At 43.1% G+C, this 17,388-nt stretch overlaps 1 protein-coding gene and 1 long non-coding RNA gene across 2 annotated transcripts in view; one reads left to right on the forward strand and one right to left on the reverse strand.

The window, feature by feature from the left end:
- Positions 1-6,063: 6,063 nt before the first annotated feature.
- On the forward strand, positions 6,064-14,098 carry LOC123521263. The gene is made up of 3 exons (XR_006679735.1): positions 6,064-6,151; positions 8,182-8,295; positions 14,014-14,098. It is a non-coding gene; the product is annotated as an uncharacterized LOC123521263 (long non-coding RNA).
- IKZF1 (IKAROS family zinc finger 1) overlaps positions 9,176-17,388 on the reverse strand; it is a 109,841-nt gene continuing 101,628 nt past the window's right edge. Inside the window, exon 9 of the mRNA XM_045286406.1 lies at positions 9,176-13,694. Coding sequence (XP_045142341.1) covers positions 12,985-13,694 — 710 coding nt within the window. The 3' untranslated portion in view covers positions 9,176-12,984. The remainder of the gene's footprint in view (positions 13,695-17,388) is intronic.

Below are 17,388 nucleotides of genomic sequence, written 5' to 3' on the forward strand. Positions count from 1 at the left end.
TATGGATTGCAATTACAGTTGTATGAGCCCCTAATAAAATGTTTAAAAAAAAAAAAAAGAAATGGTTCACTACATTTGTTGTTAGCCTTTGCTAACAACGTCGGGGCAAAGGTCAGGGCTGATATGCCTGAAGAAGGCTGTGGGTGGGGGTGCGGGTAGTGGGAGGTAGGGGAGGTGGAGCTCCTCTGTGAGCCCAGGGCCAGCCCGCTGGTCCATGCTCTCCTTCCCTGGAGTGGAACTGCGTGGGATCTTGATTCAAAGGAGCAAGGAGATATGTTTTTGTTGTTGTTGTTGTTTTCTGAGAGCTGGGTTAAATAAACGATTTTACATTCTCGTGCACTTCAAAGATGAACATGTTTGGTGATTCTCCAAGACAGGGCCACAGTGTGTGTCTTTCCTGCCCCGTTTTGCCACACTCCTCTACCATCCTGAGAGCTTGGGGAACTGTGTCTCCGGGTGACTCCTTGTGACCTTGAAAAGGGTGCTCTGCTTTCCTGGCGCTGGTTTCACTACCTGAAATCACTGCTCACACCCATCTCCACCCTTCCTCCACCCCCTGAGCGTAGGCCTCCACACAGCCCAGCGGCTCCCAGAACAGGGAGCTTCAGCTTTGATGCCAAGAGAGCCTTCTTCAGCTGAATTCAGGCCTCCCTCCTCCTCCCAGCGCCTCCCTGGGGGCCAGGCCCCTCAACACTAGGCCTTGGATGCCCCCCCCACCCCCCACCCCCGGACCTTGCTGCTGAGCACAGTGAATTTGGAGGCAATATTCCATGTCCCAGCCCTTTGAGCGTCCCTCAGGCTGTCCTCTCTGCTGAAAGTTTCTTGTCCCTTCTGCTACCTGGCAGCTCTGGTGGCCTCGTGTTTATGTGTTGGGCTACGGAAGGAAGCTATTAGTTCATCCATGGGAGAAAGACCAGGCTTCTACGCCCTTAATGAGTTACAATCTCCGAAACCCATGGGGGGCAGTTCTGCCCTGTTCTATAGGGTCACTATGAGCCCGAATCAACCCGAGGAGAGTGAGTTTGAGTTTTCCTTAACTTGAATAATCCTTCTGCCTCTTGATGTTCAGCTTCTTAAGATGCTACTTTTTCTAGGGGACCAGTTGACCTCAGAGCCGGTAGGCAGCACAGAGCTTGACTCTGGATCCTCTGCCTGAAGCGTTCCTCATGGACCCCACCTCCTGCTTCTGCGGGGCATTGACTTAACAGATCGGTCCTCCCCTCTGGATCATAGGCTTTGTCCCATTTGGGGCACGTGGGAAAACAACAGTGGTCATCAAACTGATTCCATCTCCTTGGGAAGAGACAAGTAAATGGGAAGTGGGGAAGTGGAAAGTTTAAATTGGACAAAGAAAAAGCCACCAGCTTTCTTGGGAAATCCCCTGCCCCTCTCAGGACATCTGCACTCACTAAACTTCCCTGTACCTGGGGCCCCAGTCCAGCGTCAGTGGCCACAGCCTACTCTATCCATGTCGTCAGCAGTTTTGTCCCTTAGGGCAACTCTGAGCTCCATGGATGCGATCCTATGTGATGCCCAAATTAGGCATCTTGGGGAGCCACAGGTAGTACCCAGTGAGCCCAGGGGCATGTATTCCATGATCCTGTCTTTCTTTTTTTTTTTTTCTCTCCCCCTGAGAAGGATTGATGGTGGTTCTGAAGCAAATGGGACTGCGTGAAAGGTTTCAGGAAGAAGGGTCATGGACCGAGGTCAGGACAAGATAAGATCACAGGGAGCTCAGAGCACTAGGATGGAGGACCCACCCACACACCCTTCCTGGGGTCCCTGGGCCAGGCCTGGGGGGTGGGATGGAGGACCTAGCTCACACACAGTTCCGGGATTTGACCTAGAGCACGAGAGTGCCTGCTTTCACCCGACCCACTGCTTGTTCCTTAGGTTCAGGGAGACCTGATGCGAGGTTCTGCCTTTCAGTGACTCCAGTCCCTTGTAGAGACATTTCCGCGAGCGATGCGATGAATAGCACAACGTAGAGTTATACAAGGGAGCCAAGAACTCAGAGTCTGGTCTTCTCGCAGTTTCAAGCTGAAGTACAATGAGCTTGGCATCCTCATACACATTATACCGTCGCCAGGTAGCCAGGAAGTCTGGAGAAGGTCTTCCAGAATCTGCCAAGGCAGAAGGAGAGAAAGAACTGGGAACTAAGGAACGTTAGCATGATTGGAAGGTTGAGAAAGGCTGGAGCGAGATTTGGGGTATCAGATCTTGATTGGGTCCTGAACGCTATTTGGAACGAGTGGGTTTGAGCCTGTAGACTCCTCTTCTTTCAAGATCACAGTGATCCTACAGCGATCACTGAATGTACCCTGAATTCATATGGTGCCTGAATCACTGGCTACAAATGTAAGCTGCTTTCCCGTGGGTGGAACGAAACTTCTTTTAAAAAAGAAACTTGATTCTTCAGAAGGTGGGAACTGGGTGTGAGCAAAAAACACATTTTGCAAAGGAGTGTGCCCGCTGTGGGTGGGGATGAGGGTGGTGCCCAGAGTGGAGGAGGGCCCAAAAGGGGAATTGAATGGACGGCCCTGAGACCACAGAACCTTCTCTTGGCTGGGCTCAGCCCCGCCCTCTGCCCGCAGAAAGCTCCAGGGAGAATGACAATGAGGAAGCCATCACAGGTGCTGGGGAAGCAGTGGGTTGGATGGCGCCAGAACAAGATATTGTCAAGGCACGAAGCAGTTGATGCCCGAAGCGAGGCTGTGCTCAAAGACAGGGGCTTAGAGGTGGCGTCCCTGGCCAGGGGCCGGAACTCCCCAGTAAAGTTGGGCTCCACCCTGCCCAGGGGTGTGGGCGCCGCAGAAAGGAGAGGGGACAGGTCTAGAACCGACTCAGGAGGGTAAGCAAGCCTCAGGATAATTCCCACACTCTGGCTGGCTTGACAAAACATGGGAAAGAAGAAGTGAAATCTCTTAACGTGCCAAGATCCCTATAGTACACTTTAGGGGACAGTCTTGATATGAAATGATCCATTTTATGCAAATTTCTGTGCCAAGCAGCCGTTCCCAGTTGTGCCCTGGCTGCTGGGGTGGGAGGTGGGGCGCATCTGCTTCCTGTGGTGCTGGTTGCCATCTGTGCCAGGAGACACAGGCCTGAGGCTGCTTCCAGACTAGGGTGCTTCCCGCCCAGCGCTGCCCGACCTCCCCCGAGGCCCCATGGCCTCACTCCTGGCCTCAGCCTGGTCAGAAAGGGGCCTTTGACTGAGGATTTCAATCTCCTCCTGAGGAAAATATGCCCCTAGAAACTGGTGGCTTTTCCAACATCAGTGGAAAGTGAGATTTGGGGACTGGTAGCTTTTGCTTTCCAATGTCTTCTATATAAGCTGCACACCATTCACCCCACAGCCATTTCTACCCACCCTTCCCGATAGCTGCCGCTGCGGCCCTCTGGCAGCTGCTCCTTCGAAGGTGGCTGCTAACCTCCCAGAAGGCAAACCCACCGTTCTCTACCCAGCCCTGTCCTCAGCTGATCTGCTCTATGGAGGTCTCTGGTCTTTTCCTCTGATTTACAATCTGGGATGTTGTACTGATTTGCCATGCCTTCTCAGGGGAACGATAGCATTCATTTCCTGTGCTGACTCCTTCCCACCTTTCCAACAGGATGCCTTCTGCCCTCTTTCCTTAGCAACATCAGGTATCTTTCACTCTCCGCATGACCCTCTTTTTTGACAGTCACTCATAGGTCAGTGAGTCCCAAACCCGAGACCTGTATTTAAAGGGTATCAATCGCATGCATACATTGGAAGGGTCCTGGGCTTTTCCACACACACCAAAACTCAAAACTGGTTTAACTTTAATATGAGGCTATCATCTCTATCTTTGTCCTGGTTTTCAGAGAGATGAAATGAGATCATGGGGCCAGAAGGTGCTACACAAGTCAAATTGAAATAGGAAAGTGTTCAGAAACACTAAATTCAGGCCAGGCCTCGTTCTAAGGGCTTTATAGATATTAAGGATTTAATCTTCACAATAACCACACTGGATTTGATAGAAAAGAAGCAGGGCCCACAGTAAGTAAGCCATTTGCTCAGTTTTGCACAGCTATGATTTTGATTTGCAGAGTTTGGGTTTTCCCCCAGGCTTCGGCTATTCTTAACCACCATGCCTTATGGTTGGAGACACGCTAGAGGACACCATTGAAGACAACCAGGGGAGGGAGAGGCATTGTGTTCAAAACTGAGAAGTGTGCTGTTTGTATTGAAGCAGTCCAAAGTGATTCAAGATTCTTGTGGAGGATAGCAGGGTCAGCCACTTGGCCAGTCTTCCGTGTCAGACCCATGAAGCGTGGATGAAGTAAGGAGACCCTGGAGGCAGAGAGGCTACTGGGATGCTGGTGCTCGAAGGACAGCCAAACAGAGAGACTTGATTGTAAAAGAGTTACTGCAGAGCCTGATGACAGTACAAGACCTTCCATATTAATAAAATGTGAGACTATTTTGAGGAAGAAAGCAGTAGGGACTCACATAGAATGATCTTGATCCTCCGTATTAGGGGAAACTTGCTGACATTGAGCTTAACGAGGCTGGGACAGATGAGGACTGATAATTTTCTCACCTCTAACCCCAACCCCCTAGTTTCCATTTGGAGTATGTTCAGGGAAGTCCCGCCTGAGTCTCAAGGGAGGAGAAGACGTGACTAGTTTTAAGAACTGGATATAAGAACAGAGGCCTCCTCTTGCCCCTTGAGATCTACTCCCTGCTGAGAATGGGTGCTGGTCCCATCTCCCCGGCCTTTTTAGAGGAGACTTGGGTTAAGGGCTGCCTGTGTCCGACTGACTAGTAAGCCTGCCCAACTCAGAGCAAGTTGTTAGAAACCCTCTGTGGTCTCATAAAGCCGTGCGCTCTGACTGAGATTTTATGGGTAATAAAGCTCCTATTTTTGTCTCTCCCTTGTCTACGTTTGTGTTTTCAAGTTCAGGAGGGAAAGGAAGAACATCATTATTTTTCTATTCTTCCTGAAAAACAAACAAACAAACAAACAAGTACTGGGGCTCTTTGAAGGTGAAGGTTATAAATTCCTAATGAGGATCAGGAAGGAGGACTGGGGAGTCAGCTCAGCATGACTTGGTAAAGCCCATGCAAGTCCTCCAACTGTGGAGTTATGGGGGATGGGCCTCTGGAAACTCTGAGCTGCATTTGAGAATTAAAGTCATGGTAATTTGTTAGAATCTTAGTGCTCTGGGAGGCTAGCCTGGGGAGGGAGGCTCATGGCAGCCAGGAGCTAGGGAATGGGATTTTCTTGGACTTGGTTCAAGGGAGATGAAACCAATAGAGACAAGAGCCAGACTGACAAGCAGGGAAGTGGTGCAATTGACTTTATCATCCTCACAGCCAAATGGAATGCTTCCTTTTTCCCTTTTAAAGGGAGTGAACCAAACCAGAACCCAACTAGTTGCCATCAAGTTAACCATAATTCACGGCAACTCGTGGGTATTAAAGTAGAAGTGTGTTCAATAGTGTTTTCAGTGTTATTATTAATGCCTTCAAGTCAATTCTGACCCATCGTTAGCCTCAGCACAACCGATGAAACACTGTCCATTCCTGGGGCATCCTTATAATGGTTATGTTTGAGCCCATGGCTGCAGGCACGGTGTCCATCAGTTCGGTTTATTGTCTTCCTCTTTTCCATTGCCCAAGACAGAGGGCCTTCTACAGGGATTAGTCCCTCCAGATAAGTCCAAAATATGGGATATGAAGTCTTGCCATCCCTATTTCCAAGGATTAGTCTGGCTGTGCTTCTTCCAACAACTGGCTTAATTCTTCTGGTGGTCCATTGTATAGTTAATAGTCTTAGCCAACACAGTAATTCAAATGCATGTTTTTCTTTTGTCTCCTGTACTCATTGTCCAGCGTTTCCATGCATATGAGGAGCTTGAAAACACTCATCAAGGTGGCACCTTTGCGTTTTAACCCTGAGAGAGGTCTTTTGCAGCACTAAATGATTTGATTTCCTAATTGTTGCTTCCATGGGCATTGATTGTGGACCCACATAAAATGACATCCCTGGTCATTTCAATCTCTCTTGCTTATCAGGTTGTATTTAAAAAATTTGGAATGTTGAAGTGAAATCCTTTCTGCAAGCTGTAGTTCTTGGTCCTCATCAGTAAGGGCTCCTAATCCTCTGCATTTTCAGCAAGCGAGGTAGGTTGTCATCTGCATATCACATGTTATTAATGAGTCTTCTTCTGAGCCTGATGCCGTGTTCATTCTTCTGCATGCAGCCCAGCTTCTCAGATTATTTGCTCAGCATACGGACTGAATAAATGTTTTTTTTCCATTTTAAACCATCCAATATTCCCTTGTTCTGTTCAAAAATTGCCTCATGACCCATGTACATGTTCCATATTAGTACAATTAAGTATATGTTTTTCAATGTTACCCATCATGTGTTATGATCCCACAAGTCAAGTGCTTTGTTGTAGTTAATAAAGCACTGGTAAGCATTTTTCTGGTGTTCTATATTTTCAACCAAGACTACTGAGGTCAACAACGATCACCCTCAGTTCATGCCCTCTTTTTTATCCTGGTCTGACTTCTTGCCTGATTCTTGCCAGTTCCTTGTTGATTATACTGCTACAACCGATTTTGAATTTTCTTCAGAAAAATTTGCAAGTCATATTAATGATATTGTTCAATAATTTCCTCATCCTGTTGGATCCTTTCTTTGGAATGGGCACTATTGATCATTCCTCTGTTTCCAACTTTTGGAATGCAGCCTGATTGCTTAATTGATCAATTTCAGATTGTAGGATTTGGTAAAAATCTTCGGTATTTTTATCATTGAAATGAGTAGTTTGTGCATACAGTTGAATAGGTTAAATGGTGTTCCTTATAAGCATATGAATATTATACTATGACTGACAGCATTGTACTTCAGAATAGATCTTGGAATGTTTTTGACAATGAATTCAAGGTCATCTCAAATTCTCATTCCTGGCATAGTAGATTCAAAATGGCCAGTCCATTTCATCTATTAATGCTTAGGATTTCTATATTTTTGCATTTGATTTTTTGAAAACGTCAATTTTTCTAGATTCATACTTTGAATATTATACAATTTAATAATTAATAGATGCCTGTAGTTTCTGCTCACTTTGAATGGTGTCCCATCAGCCAACGAAAGTGATGAAAGCTTGGTTGTGTCACATCAGTAAAGTCCACTTTCCACGTGGCATTTTGAGGACCTTACAAGCTGTGGGGCTCAGAGTATGGCACCCTGTCAGACACAGCTCCACTGCTGTCCATTCGATTTTCACTGGCGATCTGTTTTCAGAAGTAGATCATCCAGGATTTTTCCAAGCCCTCATCTGGAAATTCTGATGAAACCTACCCCTTCGTGATGAGCCTGTTTCGTCTTTGAAATACTAGTGGCATAGCTTCTAGCATCAGAGCAACATGCAGGCTATCACACCATGTACTGCTGACAGCATTTAAAGCTGACACATGAATGGTGGGGATTTTCAAAAGTTGTGATTGTTTGAAAGTACATACCAGGTTTTTCTTCCATGCACATCTGTGTTGATCCACACCATTAGGATCTTTTGATTAGTAGGTGAAGGTTTACTAGTTTACAACATTTGGAGTTGAAATTTATTCTTTAGAATTTTTTTTAATAGTTTAGCTGCAGATCAATTCATCAGAGTTTCGGGCAGGACGACAGAGGAGGCAAAAGCAGCATGCCTGGGACACAGACATTATTACAAGTTGTCGGATGCAACACTGCTTCTCCCAGGGATTGCCAGGGGGAAACTTCAGTTCAAATAACAGATTTATAATTTCAAAATTGTCATATTCTTTTTCTAAGTCATTCTTAAAGAGATTGTGCTAAGTAGACAGGAACAAGCATGCAGCAGAACATCTAGAGACTTAAGCTGTAGTGAAAACCAAGTGCACCCTACCCATTCGTCTTAAAAGTTTGGAATTATTGTTCTCACCAGTCACTATTATCTCTAGAATGAGTGTTTCAACATGTCTGTACTCAATTTGGAGTTGTGGCAGCCTGTGACTGATTTGTACAATTACTTTTCTCATAATTCTATAAGTAAGTATCTATCAAGCTTCCTAAGAAATCAAGTTGCTAAAGTATATCATATGGTTTTACAAATATATTCACATAAAAGTTTCTAGCTCTCATGGTTTTGTTTGATGCCAAATTATTCTTCACTCACCAGACTCCTACCACTCGGCTACCAGGACACCAAACCCGCTTTGTTCGAGAGAGCTCTCAAAGTAAGCAGGTCCCTGGTCTGCCATCTACCCGGAACTCGAAGCCAAATTATTCTTGAGTGAGTATAGCTATCCCTTATTCTTTAATCTGTTGGCATTGAGACATATACAAGGCATAGCTATAAAACTTTGTCATCAAATTTTAAATGGTTGTGGCACACACACACACACACACACACACACACACCCTCTTCCGAAGAGGCAACCTAAAGATGCTAGAAAATTCTTTGAGAGATGCTATCATCTTGGCAAAAGATATGTTTTGAAAGTCTTTGGGGGCTGAAGTCAAGACAAGGTGTGAACGATGATATAATCTCTATATTTTATTACTGTGTCACCAGGTTTGGACCAATTGTTGCACCATGCAACAACTCAGTCTGAATCCAGATGATGTCTGCGATATTTATCTAAAAGAGAAAATTTGGTTTCCGCCAAAGGGGGATAGCAGTAGTGGAGTTCTGAAGCAGAACTGCGCTGAACTGCAAGGCACTGAGAGGAGTACAGGTGAGGGAACAGCTCCCTAGGGGCAGCATGCGAAGGCCAGGGAGCCCACAACTGAGGCCACAGCTGTGAGTCTATGACACTCATGGTACCACAACTGTGAACTGGGATGAGTTACAGATGTATTTTTGTTGCATTTTATGTTCAACTTCCCTCAAGCCCACATTTTTTGAGATCAAAGACTGTATCTTAATATTCTGCAGCGCAGCCACATTCCAGACAGGTGGCGGTCAGTTTGGCGACACTGAACTGCTCTGCTGTAGTCAGCTTATCTTTCCCTACCCCACAGCTTAGCTCTTCTTTTCTTCTCAGGGCAGTCGGACTGGGAGGGTATCCACAGCAGATTTCAGCTCCGTCTGGCCTTAGTGCAAACTGGTGTATGCTTCCAGGAAGAGGACAGACAAGAGTATTTGATGCATTTATTTGTTATATCACTACAGAAGAAGCATTTCAAAATGTGCACAAGAGGATACTCGATTCCTCCAGTTGTACATCCCGTGTTCACATCTAAACAAATAATTTAACAATCATAGCGGCAGATTGGAAATACATTTTCTGCGTTTTTGTCATTTACAGTCCTGTACATGTACTTGTCAAAAAAGGCAATCAAAGACCTAACGCTGTACTGGTTATAAACAAATTCAACAGTCACCACACACAACATTATCTTAAAAAGTATATTAGAAAGTATTGGAACAATATTGCATATTAATATCTGGTTACACATGTTCACAGTGAATGCTATTGTACCAATAGCATATGTGCTTCTTTTTCGGATGCCTGTACATCTTAAATAAGTCTCATATTGGTTCATTTTAAAGTAAAGAAATGAAAACATGTAATGACAGATTTCTGGACTTTAAAGATTTGACCACATTATTGCTGGAATCTAAGCAAAGAATGGAGAAATAGACTTGCTTCTTGACTTGTCTAAGTCTATACATTTTATCTCTCTCTTGTCTTGGTAAGAATACTATGAAAATCACACTGTAGTCCAAACAAAAGGAAATGAGCAAAAAAGCACAATAATAATAAAATAACAATCCACATCTTCCTACCAGTAACTCTCTTGTTCTCACTGATGCGTCTGTGATTTCACTGTGGCTGTTTCTAAATTTGGAATAATACATGCTGGTATCTGAAGTGATTGGTACTGGGACCCAACCTTCTGTCGTAATACAATGACAATGCACATATTTCTAGTGACTCTTTAACTAGAAAACTCACACATTTTAAGGTATCTATTACACACAGGACTCAGGGTAGGGAGTAGATGTTGAAATTTTCCATGTTATTGGGGTGGGTTGAGTGAGAGGGGAAGGAACAAGAAACAGTCATTTCTAATTGTAATCAACAGGTCAACCTGCTACTCTGAAACCTCTTTTCTCTGACATTTAACACAGTGAGTGTGCACAAAATCTACACACATCTCATTACACAGGGGCACCCAAGACACATGCGCAAACCATCACAAAACAGAAAAACCACAGGGGGGAAAGAAGGCGTGAAGTCATGCAAAATCTTACTTTTACTAGCTAGAAGAAAAACATTAATTTTGGTACAGTATATGGCCACCTATCAAACATAATTTAATTACTGGCTGACATTATGTGACGTCTTACATTAAATATAATAATTCCCCCAAAATGGGTACAATATAAAACCACAATAAAAGGCGGGCTTTAAAGACCATGAGAAGGAAGAGGGAAAGAATTTTAGAAAAGAATTCCTGTAGCCACTATTTCCAGTTCTGGTTTAACATTTGTTTGGATGACACTGGAAAAAACAACTGCTTTCAACCAATTGATTCTATGGGAGGAATGTTTAAAAAAAAAAATAACAAGAACCAAAACCACCCAGGTATATGACATTTACTAACTCATTAGAAATCAGGAAGGCTCTCACTTTGAACATAACTAATTTGCATAAATCATTCTCTGTAATCACAGCCTGAACTAAAACTATTGACAGTTTTAGCTCTCCTCTCTCTTTTTCAGTCAGTGCACTTGTGTGCCACTATCTAGAGTATTACAATTTTGTCTATTTCCAGCTTAAAAATGTCACCATTCTTAAGCAAGGAAATCCATGCTTGAAGAATCATATCTGTGGACACTGTCCCTTCAAGAAATTCATATCCCAGGAGTAATACTTCTGAAGACTGGAGGGAAATACTCCACGCTAAAGCTTATAGTGAGTTCAAGAAAACGTGTCCCACTTGATGACTGAGAAGCTTGTTTGCATCTTACTTTTTCGTGAAGATTTCCCAGATCTCTGTGGTAGAATTCATTTTGATCAGTGGTTTTCAAGTAGGTACGACTTTGCACTTAGGGGACACCTGACACTATCTGGAGAAAATTTTGTTTGCTACAATTGGGGGTGCTGCTGGAATCTATCGGGCAGTGATCACAGATGCTTCTAAATATTTCCACAATGCACAGGACAGCTCCCCACAACAGAATTATCCAGCCAACTGCTGAAACAAAAGCTATCCCAATCGTGGTTAAACACTAATCCCAAAGCTCTCCGATGCTTATGCATACATTTTTCTCAGTTAGTTGTTCAGGTTCATCTTGGGACAAGATGTTTCGTGAAGATGAGTACTGTATAAACTTGAAATTATCCACTCTTCTTTGCCTATGTGGTTGAGATTAATGACCTTAATGGTAATTAGATTAAACAGAATTAACCATGAGGGAAACCTTTCCTGGTTGGGATAAGAATTTCTAAGCACAGGCTTTGGAAACGCATTTGACTGCCTTAGCACGTACAGGAAGAGTTCTCACCATCTCCTTTCTGTTATGCCATTTCACAGGGTAAGTCGTGTGACTGCCTGACACACTCCGTGTCTCTACAGTGGCACAGGATCCTGGGCCATGCGCCATGGTGTGTGCTACTCTGCTTTTACAACAGAGTTTTGGGGGGTGGTTGCAAGTTTAGTTTCAAATAGTTCAGTATTGTGGGGTAGCGAAGGAGACACTGGGCTACATTTGCCATATTTTGTTGATCTAAAACATTTGTCACATGTTGATCTGAAAATTAAGATTCATTTAAACCATTCTTTTATGGATTTTAAAGCAATGATAATAGAGAGTAAAGGTTGGGAAATCAATTTCTGGATGCCAAGAAATTCAGGCCTGTGGCTACCACAGGCTACAAACAGAACACCAGAACGAGGGTCCGTGGCGAGACCTGCACTTCCGCAGGAACATGTGCTCACAAGCCCTCGGCGACAGAGTCAAAGACGTCCGTGTGGCGTTTGGAACAAACCTTTGGTTTCTGACCAATGGGATTCTTTTATTCACAAAGACTTAAAGACCACATTTTGGGACTGGCACTGAAGATGCAGTGATAGACTTTGGGGGGCATTAGACACAGAGAGAAGCAGAGGACAGAGCTCTGCAGGTGTGTGCACAGGAATGCTGAGCTTACTCCACCTGGCAGCAAGTTCAGTCATCTGAACTAGAAACATTTTACAGCCTTGAAGACCCAGAGTCTGAATGACTCCAAGCCTCCCCTTTCTGTCCAAGTGAGCCTGGGAAGTATTACTTTTCTCAATTTATTTTCTTAGGCAGAAGTGCCTTTAAATAACGTTTTCTTTGTAAAAGATCACCGCTCAGCCCCAGATTCAAGGTGGTTGATGCTGTGGCACCTGTACCCTTTCCGGGCCAGCCGCTCCCAGGTGATCGTGCTTATTGTCTGCCGCCGCCAGTGCTCACTCCACGGGAAGTAACAAACCTTTTGTGCTACACTCTCTGTTGAATGGGGCTCGGAACACTCATGGAGTACTCGAATCCTGTGCTTCGGACAGGGACCAGGTCATCTCGTCCCGGATTTTGATCATATTCCTATGACTCTGTGAAAAATGAGTAATTGCTTGGAGAAGGAGAATTAGAAAAGGGGTCATCTATGGAAAAGTCTAGTAAGAGAAAAAGTTCTGAGTACTCCAAATGTAACCCTGCATTTAACAATAAAAATATTTGTATTAAAAAACAATCAAATCCCAACCAAACAACTTAAGAAAAACAAAACAAAACAAAAAAAACAAAAACCCTAACAAAAATAAAAACTCTAAAACACTTAATGATCACAACACATCATCATCGATTACATGCTGCTGACATAAGGGGAGACAGCAGCGATTCTTTTATCCATTTTCTGTTCATGAGTGATTGTGCTTTTCTTGGCGGGTGACCACTCTGCCTCTAGAGAAGAGTGCACGACAATCCACTGGCTTTTGTAGGGGCCGCTTAGCTCATGTGGAAGCGATGCTCACCACGGGTGATGTGGGATGAGAACTCATACCTGTCCTGGCTGTGGTAGCCACACATGTTACACTCAAAAGGATCACGGAAGCCATGGCAGCCCATGTGGATGGTGTACATGACGTGGTCCAGAAAGAGCACCCTGCAGTGTTCACATTTGTACACCTTCATCTGCTCGCCACTGGGGCTGATCACTCGAAAGGCATCCTGGGAGTTCTCAGAAGCTGCCCGCAGCACATCATATGCCCGGTGCTCCTCCTTGATGGACAGGCCGTTCCGGGCATGGGGGTTGATGTGGTTGGTCAGGTAGATGAGGCCACTGCGCTGTTCCTCATTATTGCTCTCGGTGTCTGTGGAGTCTTGACAGCTGTTGCTTGGAGAAGCATCCCTCTCCGAAGAGATTGACTTGGCCTTGGAGAGCAGCAACAAATTCTCCACGGCGCTATCCTGAGCAGTATGGTTGGAGCGTGGGGGTCCATCCCCAGGGGGCTTATGGAGCTGGTACATGGGACCAATAACTGGGACCACCTCAGATCCACCAGGGGGTGTCTGTACCAGGGGGCGCAGGGACTCTGCCCCCAGGTAGCTGATTGCATTGTTGATGGCTTGGTCCATCACGTGGGAAGACATCATCTCGTTCTCCTTCTCATAGCTGGTGCTGCTGTCATAGGGCATCTCTGACAGGCACTTTTCTCCTGTGGAAAGAGGCAGTGGTCAGTGCAGCTGGTGGCAACAACGAAAATCTACACTAGGGGTAATGGAGCCCAACCTCTGGGGGGTATTAACACGTCTTTGACCTATGGGGCATATATTCCTCACTAATATTTTTAGCCATCCCAGTCTCTTGAAAAGCTGCTATCCCACTTGTGCTACATGCTGCACTTGGCAGAAACTTGTATAACTGTGTGAACCTGAAGAAATGGGTCTCATCCCACCACTCCTACCATCAATGTCCACTTGGGACATATGTGTCCTACATAACTGAATGCCTGTATTGCCTCCATTGTTTTTTAGCATGCCTCCTGTTAATGAAAACATGGTATCAACCACAACAACGAAAAATTGAAGCAGCAAATAATTTGGTTCCAAAAGGATTAATATGCTGGTAAGTATGCACCAAGAACATCACCATATTAGGTATGTATCTCTGTCCTCATAGCACCTAGCACACAGACCTACACTCATCCAGCACTGAAAAATATTGGTTAGATAGATGGACTTATACGTAAATGAGCTAAAGATTGTGTATGTCAATTTAAACAGCACTCATTTAAACTGACAGTCATTTGTTCTTAAGGACAATATGCCTATTATAATTGATTTTAAATTAATGATTGAAATTATGTATTCTCTATATAGTGATATATATGCAATTAATCAGTGGGTTAATGCATTTGCTTAACATTTATTTCAGATGCTCGTAACTTATGTAATAAAAATATAATTTTGATAATCCATGATAAAATTTAATAAAATTATAATAATTACATGCTATTTAGAGGAGCCCTGGTGCACAGTGGTTACCTGTTGGGTGGCTCACTTCAAAGCCAGCTGTTTGAGAGCATGGGGGAAGGATGGTAATGGGTTACAGTCTCAGAAACCCCCAGGGACAGTCTACACTCTCCTACTGGTTGCTCTGAATAGGCATCTACTCCATAGCAGTAAGTTTGGGCTTTGGGTTTACAGATTAGTTATATGGTCTCTATAAATAACACAAAGCGAAATGGTCTCTGACTTATGATGAGAACATAAAAGATATGATGACTTAAATGTTAACCCTGGCATTCTCCTACATCTGAGAATCCCATTCGCCTTTCAGTTTATTAGCAATATCGGTACAGTGGACAGTGGGCAGTATGTAGTAAATATATAGGGAGCAAACAAAGGAAAGCGGGGAAATGATATAGCATGCATTGATTTTGTATAAAAAGGTACTGGAGCATTCAGAAAATACTGAGAACTAGGCTTATTGCTGATGATTCATGAGCAAGTAAGCATCTGTCTGAAGGAACGTAAGTCTTAACACTATGGGTTTGTAGAAAATTTTACACATCCAATAACTAAAATTTTAAACTAGAATTGGCTTCTTGCCATTCATTAGCTTTAGATGAAAATGTCTAAGAAAAAACCATATTTCCTTGAAGATATACTTCTCAATATATTGTTTTTGACTTCAATATGAATTCATGGCCTACAGGGTACATTTAATCATTACAATGACTGTTTACACTCTTATTGTCTAGGTGTTTGGTTTGTTTTACTTTATTTTCTGGCTAATCTAACTAATTCTGCTAAAATGAAAGAGTTATGAGCCCGTTAAAAATAGTACTTTCCTACCTAAATACCCTTTTCTCCCAAAATCATGGTTTCAAGCTTCCCAAGCAACCACTGAAATCTGCTGTTTTCACAGAAAAGTGGGTGAAGGGAGGCATCAATCAGTGTAAGACATGAAAAAATAATAATAATTTATAAATTATCAAGGGTTCGTGAGAGAGGGAGGGTAGGGGAGGGAGGAGGAAAAATGAGGAGCTGATACCAAGGGCTCAAGCAGAAAGAAGACGTTTAGAAAATGATGATGGCAACAAATGTGCAAACGTGCTTGACACAATGGATGTATGTATGTATTGTGATAAGAGCTGTCTGAGCCCCAATAAATAAAATGATTTTTAAAAAAGGAAATCTGTTGTTTTCAAAATTTGGAATCAACAACAAATGGATATAATAGACAGTGCATATTCCAGATTACTCTGACATATTGAAATTAACCCCATAATTTTCTCTTTAATAATAAAGTAAGATCTCCCCTCCCGCCCCCAATTCACTTTCATCAAACTGCTACAGAAAGGAGCATATCCTAATGAAATAAAAGCATAAATAAAAAAATAAGACCAAAGAAAGAAAAGAGAATTACGGCATGAGATATATGGTAAAATATGCTAATTTAACTTAAAAAAGTCTTAAAACACGAGTAACAAAATGTTTAGCCCTTTACCTGATACCTCTGTATTTATCAAGATGCAGTGCAGATTGGTATCTTAATCTTGGTCCTCTTATAGCAGAAGAAGAGTTGTTACCTTAGTTGGCTAGTGCCAAGTACCACTGGGAAAGTGAGCTGTGGGGTTGACTCCCCTTGACAGAGCAAAGGCATTGATACTGTACTCTGACATGGGAGATGATCCAAATCCTTGGAGTGGGGAATAGGAAACCCTTTCCAACTAGGTAAAGTGACAACTGGGTTAGGGAATTTAACTCTCAATGTGGGATAGGAGGCAGAGAGAGGGTCTTGTAGCAAAGATTGCAGTTTGCCTCACCTGAACTCCCCCACCCCATCCTAGGCATTCTTTCAGGATTCAGAAAGTTGGAAACTCTTACAGGAAAACAAATGTCTCTGATATAGTGGGAACAATGTCGAGGAGTCCCTAAATGTATATCAGACCAACTCGAATAAACAGAAAGGAAAGACGTTTCATACTAACTGAGAAAATATTTTATAACATCTACATGGGGGACAGTAAGCGAAACAGACCAATCAGGCCATGTTAGGGAAACACTTAATTCAAGGAAGAGAGAAAATGCCTTATGACATAAATGCCTTTACATAATATAAAGTTAGCTTTAACTAACTTAATAGAATCAGGTGAAAAAAACTTTCAGGCAGCAAAAAGCAAAAGGAAATCCAAAGCAGTATTATTATAGAAATAAGAAGTGGATTAGCAACATCAATAAAAAAGGAACCACTATAAATTGAATTATTAACATACAGGAAAACCACAAGATACTACCAATAAGTATTAAAAAGGCAAGAAAAGTAGAAAATGCTAACAGACATGGAAGATAATTATCCAACAGAAGGACAATTGGCATCCTTACATGATCACATACTTGTCCCCATGAAGGAAACACAGAAGACAAGGGTGCTATAGCAAAGTGTGGTGAAGAAATTAGATGGTGCCTGGCTATCAGATAGAATAGTGTCTGGGGTCTTGAAGGCTTGTTTCCAAACAAGCAGCCATCTAAGTGAAATGTCAACTAAGTCAACATGAAAGAGGCACACCAACATCCGTGACCCAGGATTGTAAATCATATAATCCAAATCCGAGGGAGGGAATAGTATTAGAACTTACATCATGAGATTCTGGTTTACAGAAATCTATAGATGAAAGTAGAAGTCCCAAATACATTTGCAAGATCTATACACGGAATAACCTCCCTGCGATTTCTCTCTAACCACAATTCAGATATGGGGATAAACTGGTTACCAGACAGAATATATTGGAGAGATGGCTATAATAGATTAAATTCATAAATCTGATTTGAATGGTTAAAACCTTGTCACTTGATCCACTTTGGGCTTGATCTGGTTTTAAATATTTTCAGTTTTTTTTTTTT

The sequence above is a fragment of the Echinops telfairi genome, unplaced genomic scaffold (genome assembly GCF_000313985.2).
Source record: "Echinops telfairi isolate 266 unplaced genomic scaffold, ASM31398v2 ScPeMD7_7;HRSCAF=31, whole genome shotgun sequence".
NCBI classification, from domain to species: Eukaryota; Metazoa; Chordata; class Mammalia; order Afrosoricida; family Tenrecidae; genus Echinops; species Echinops telfairi.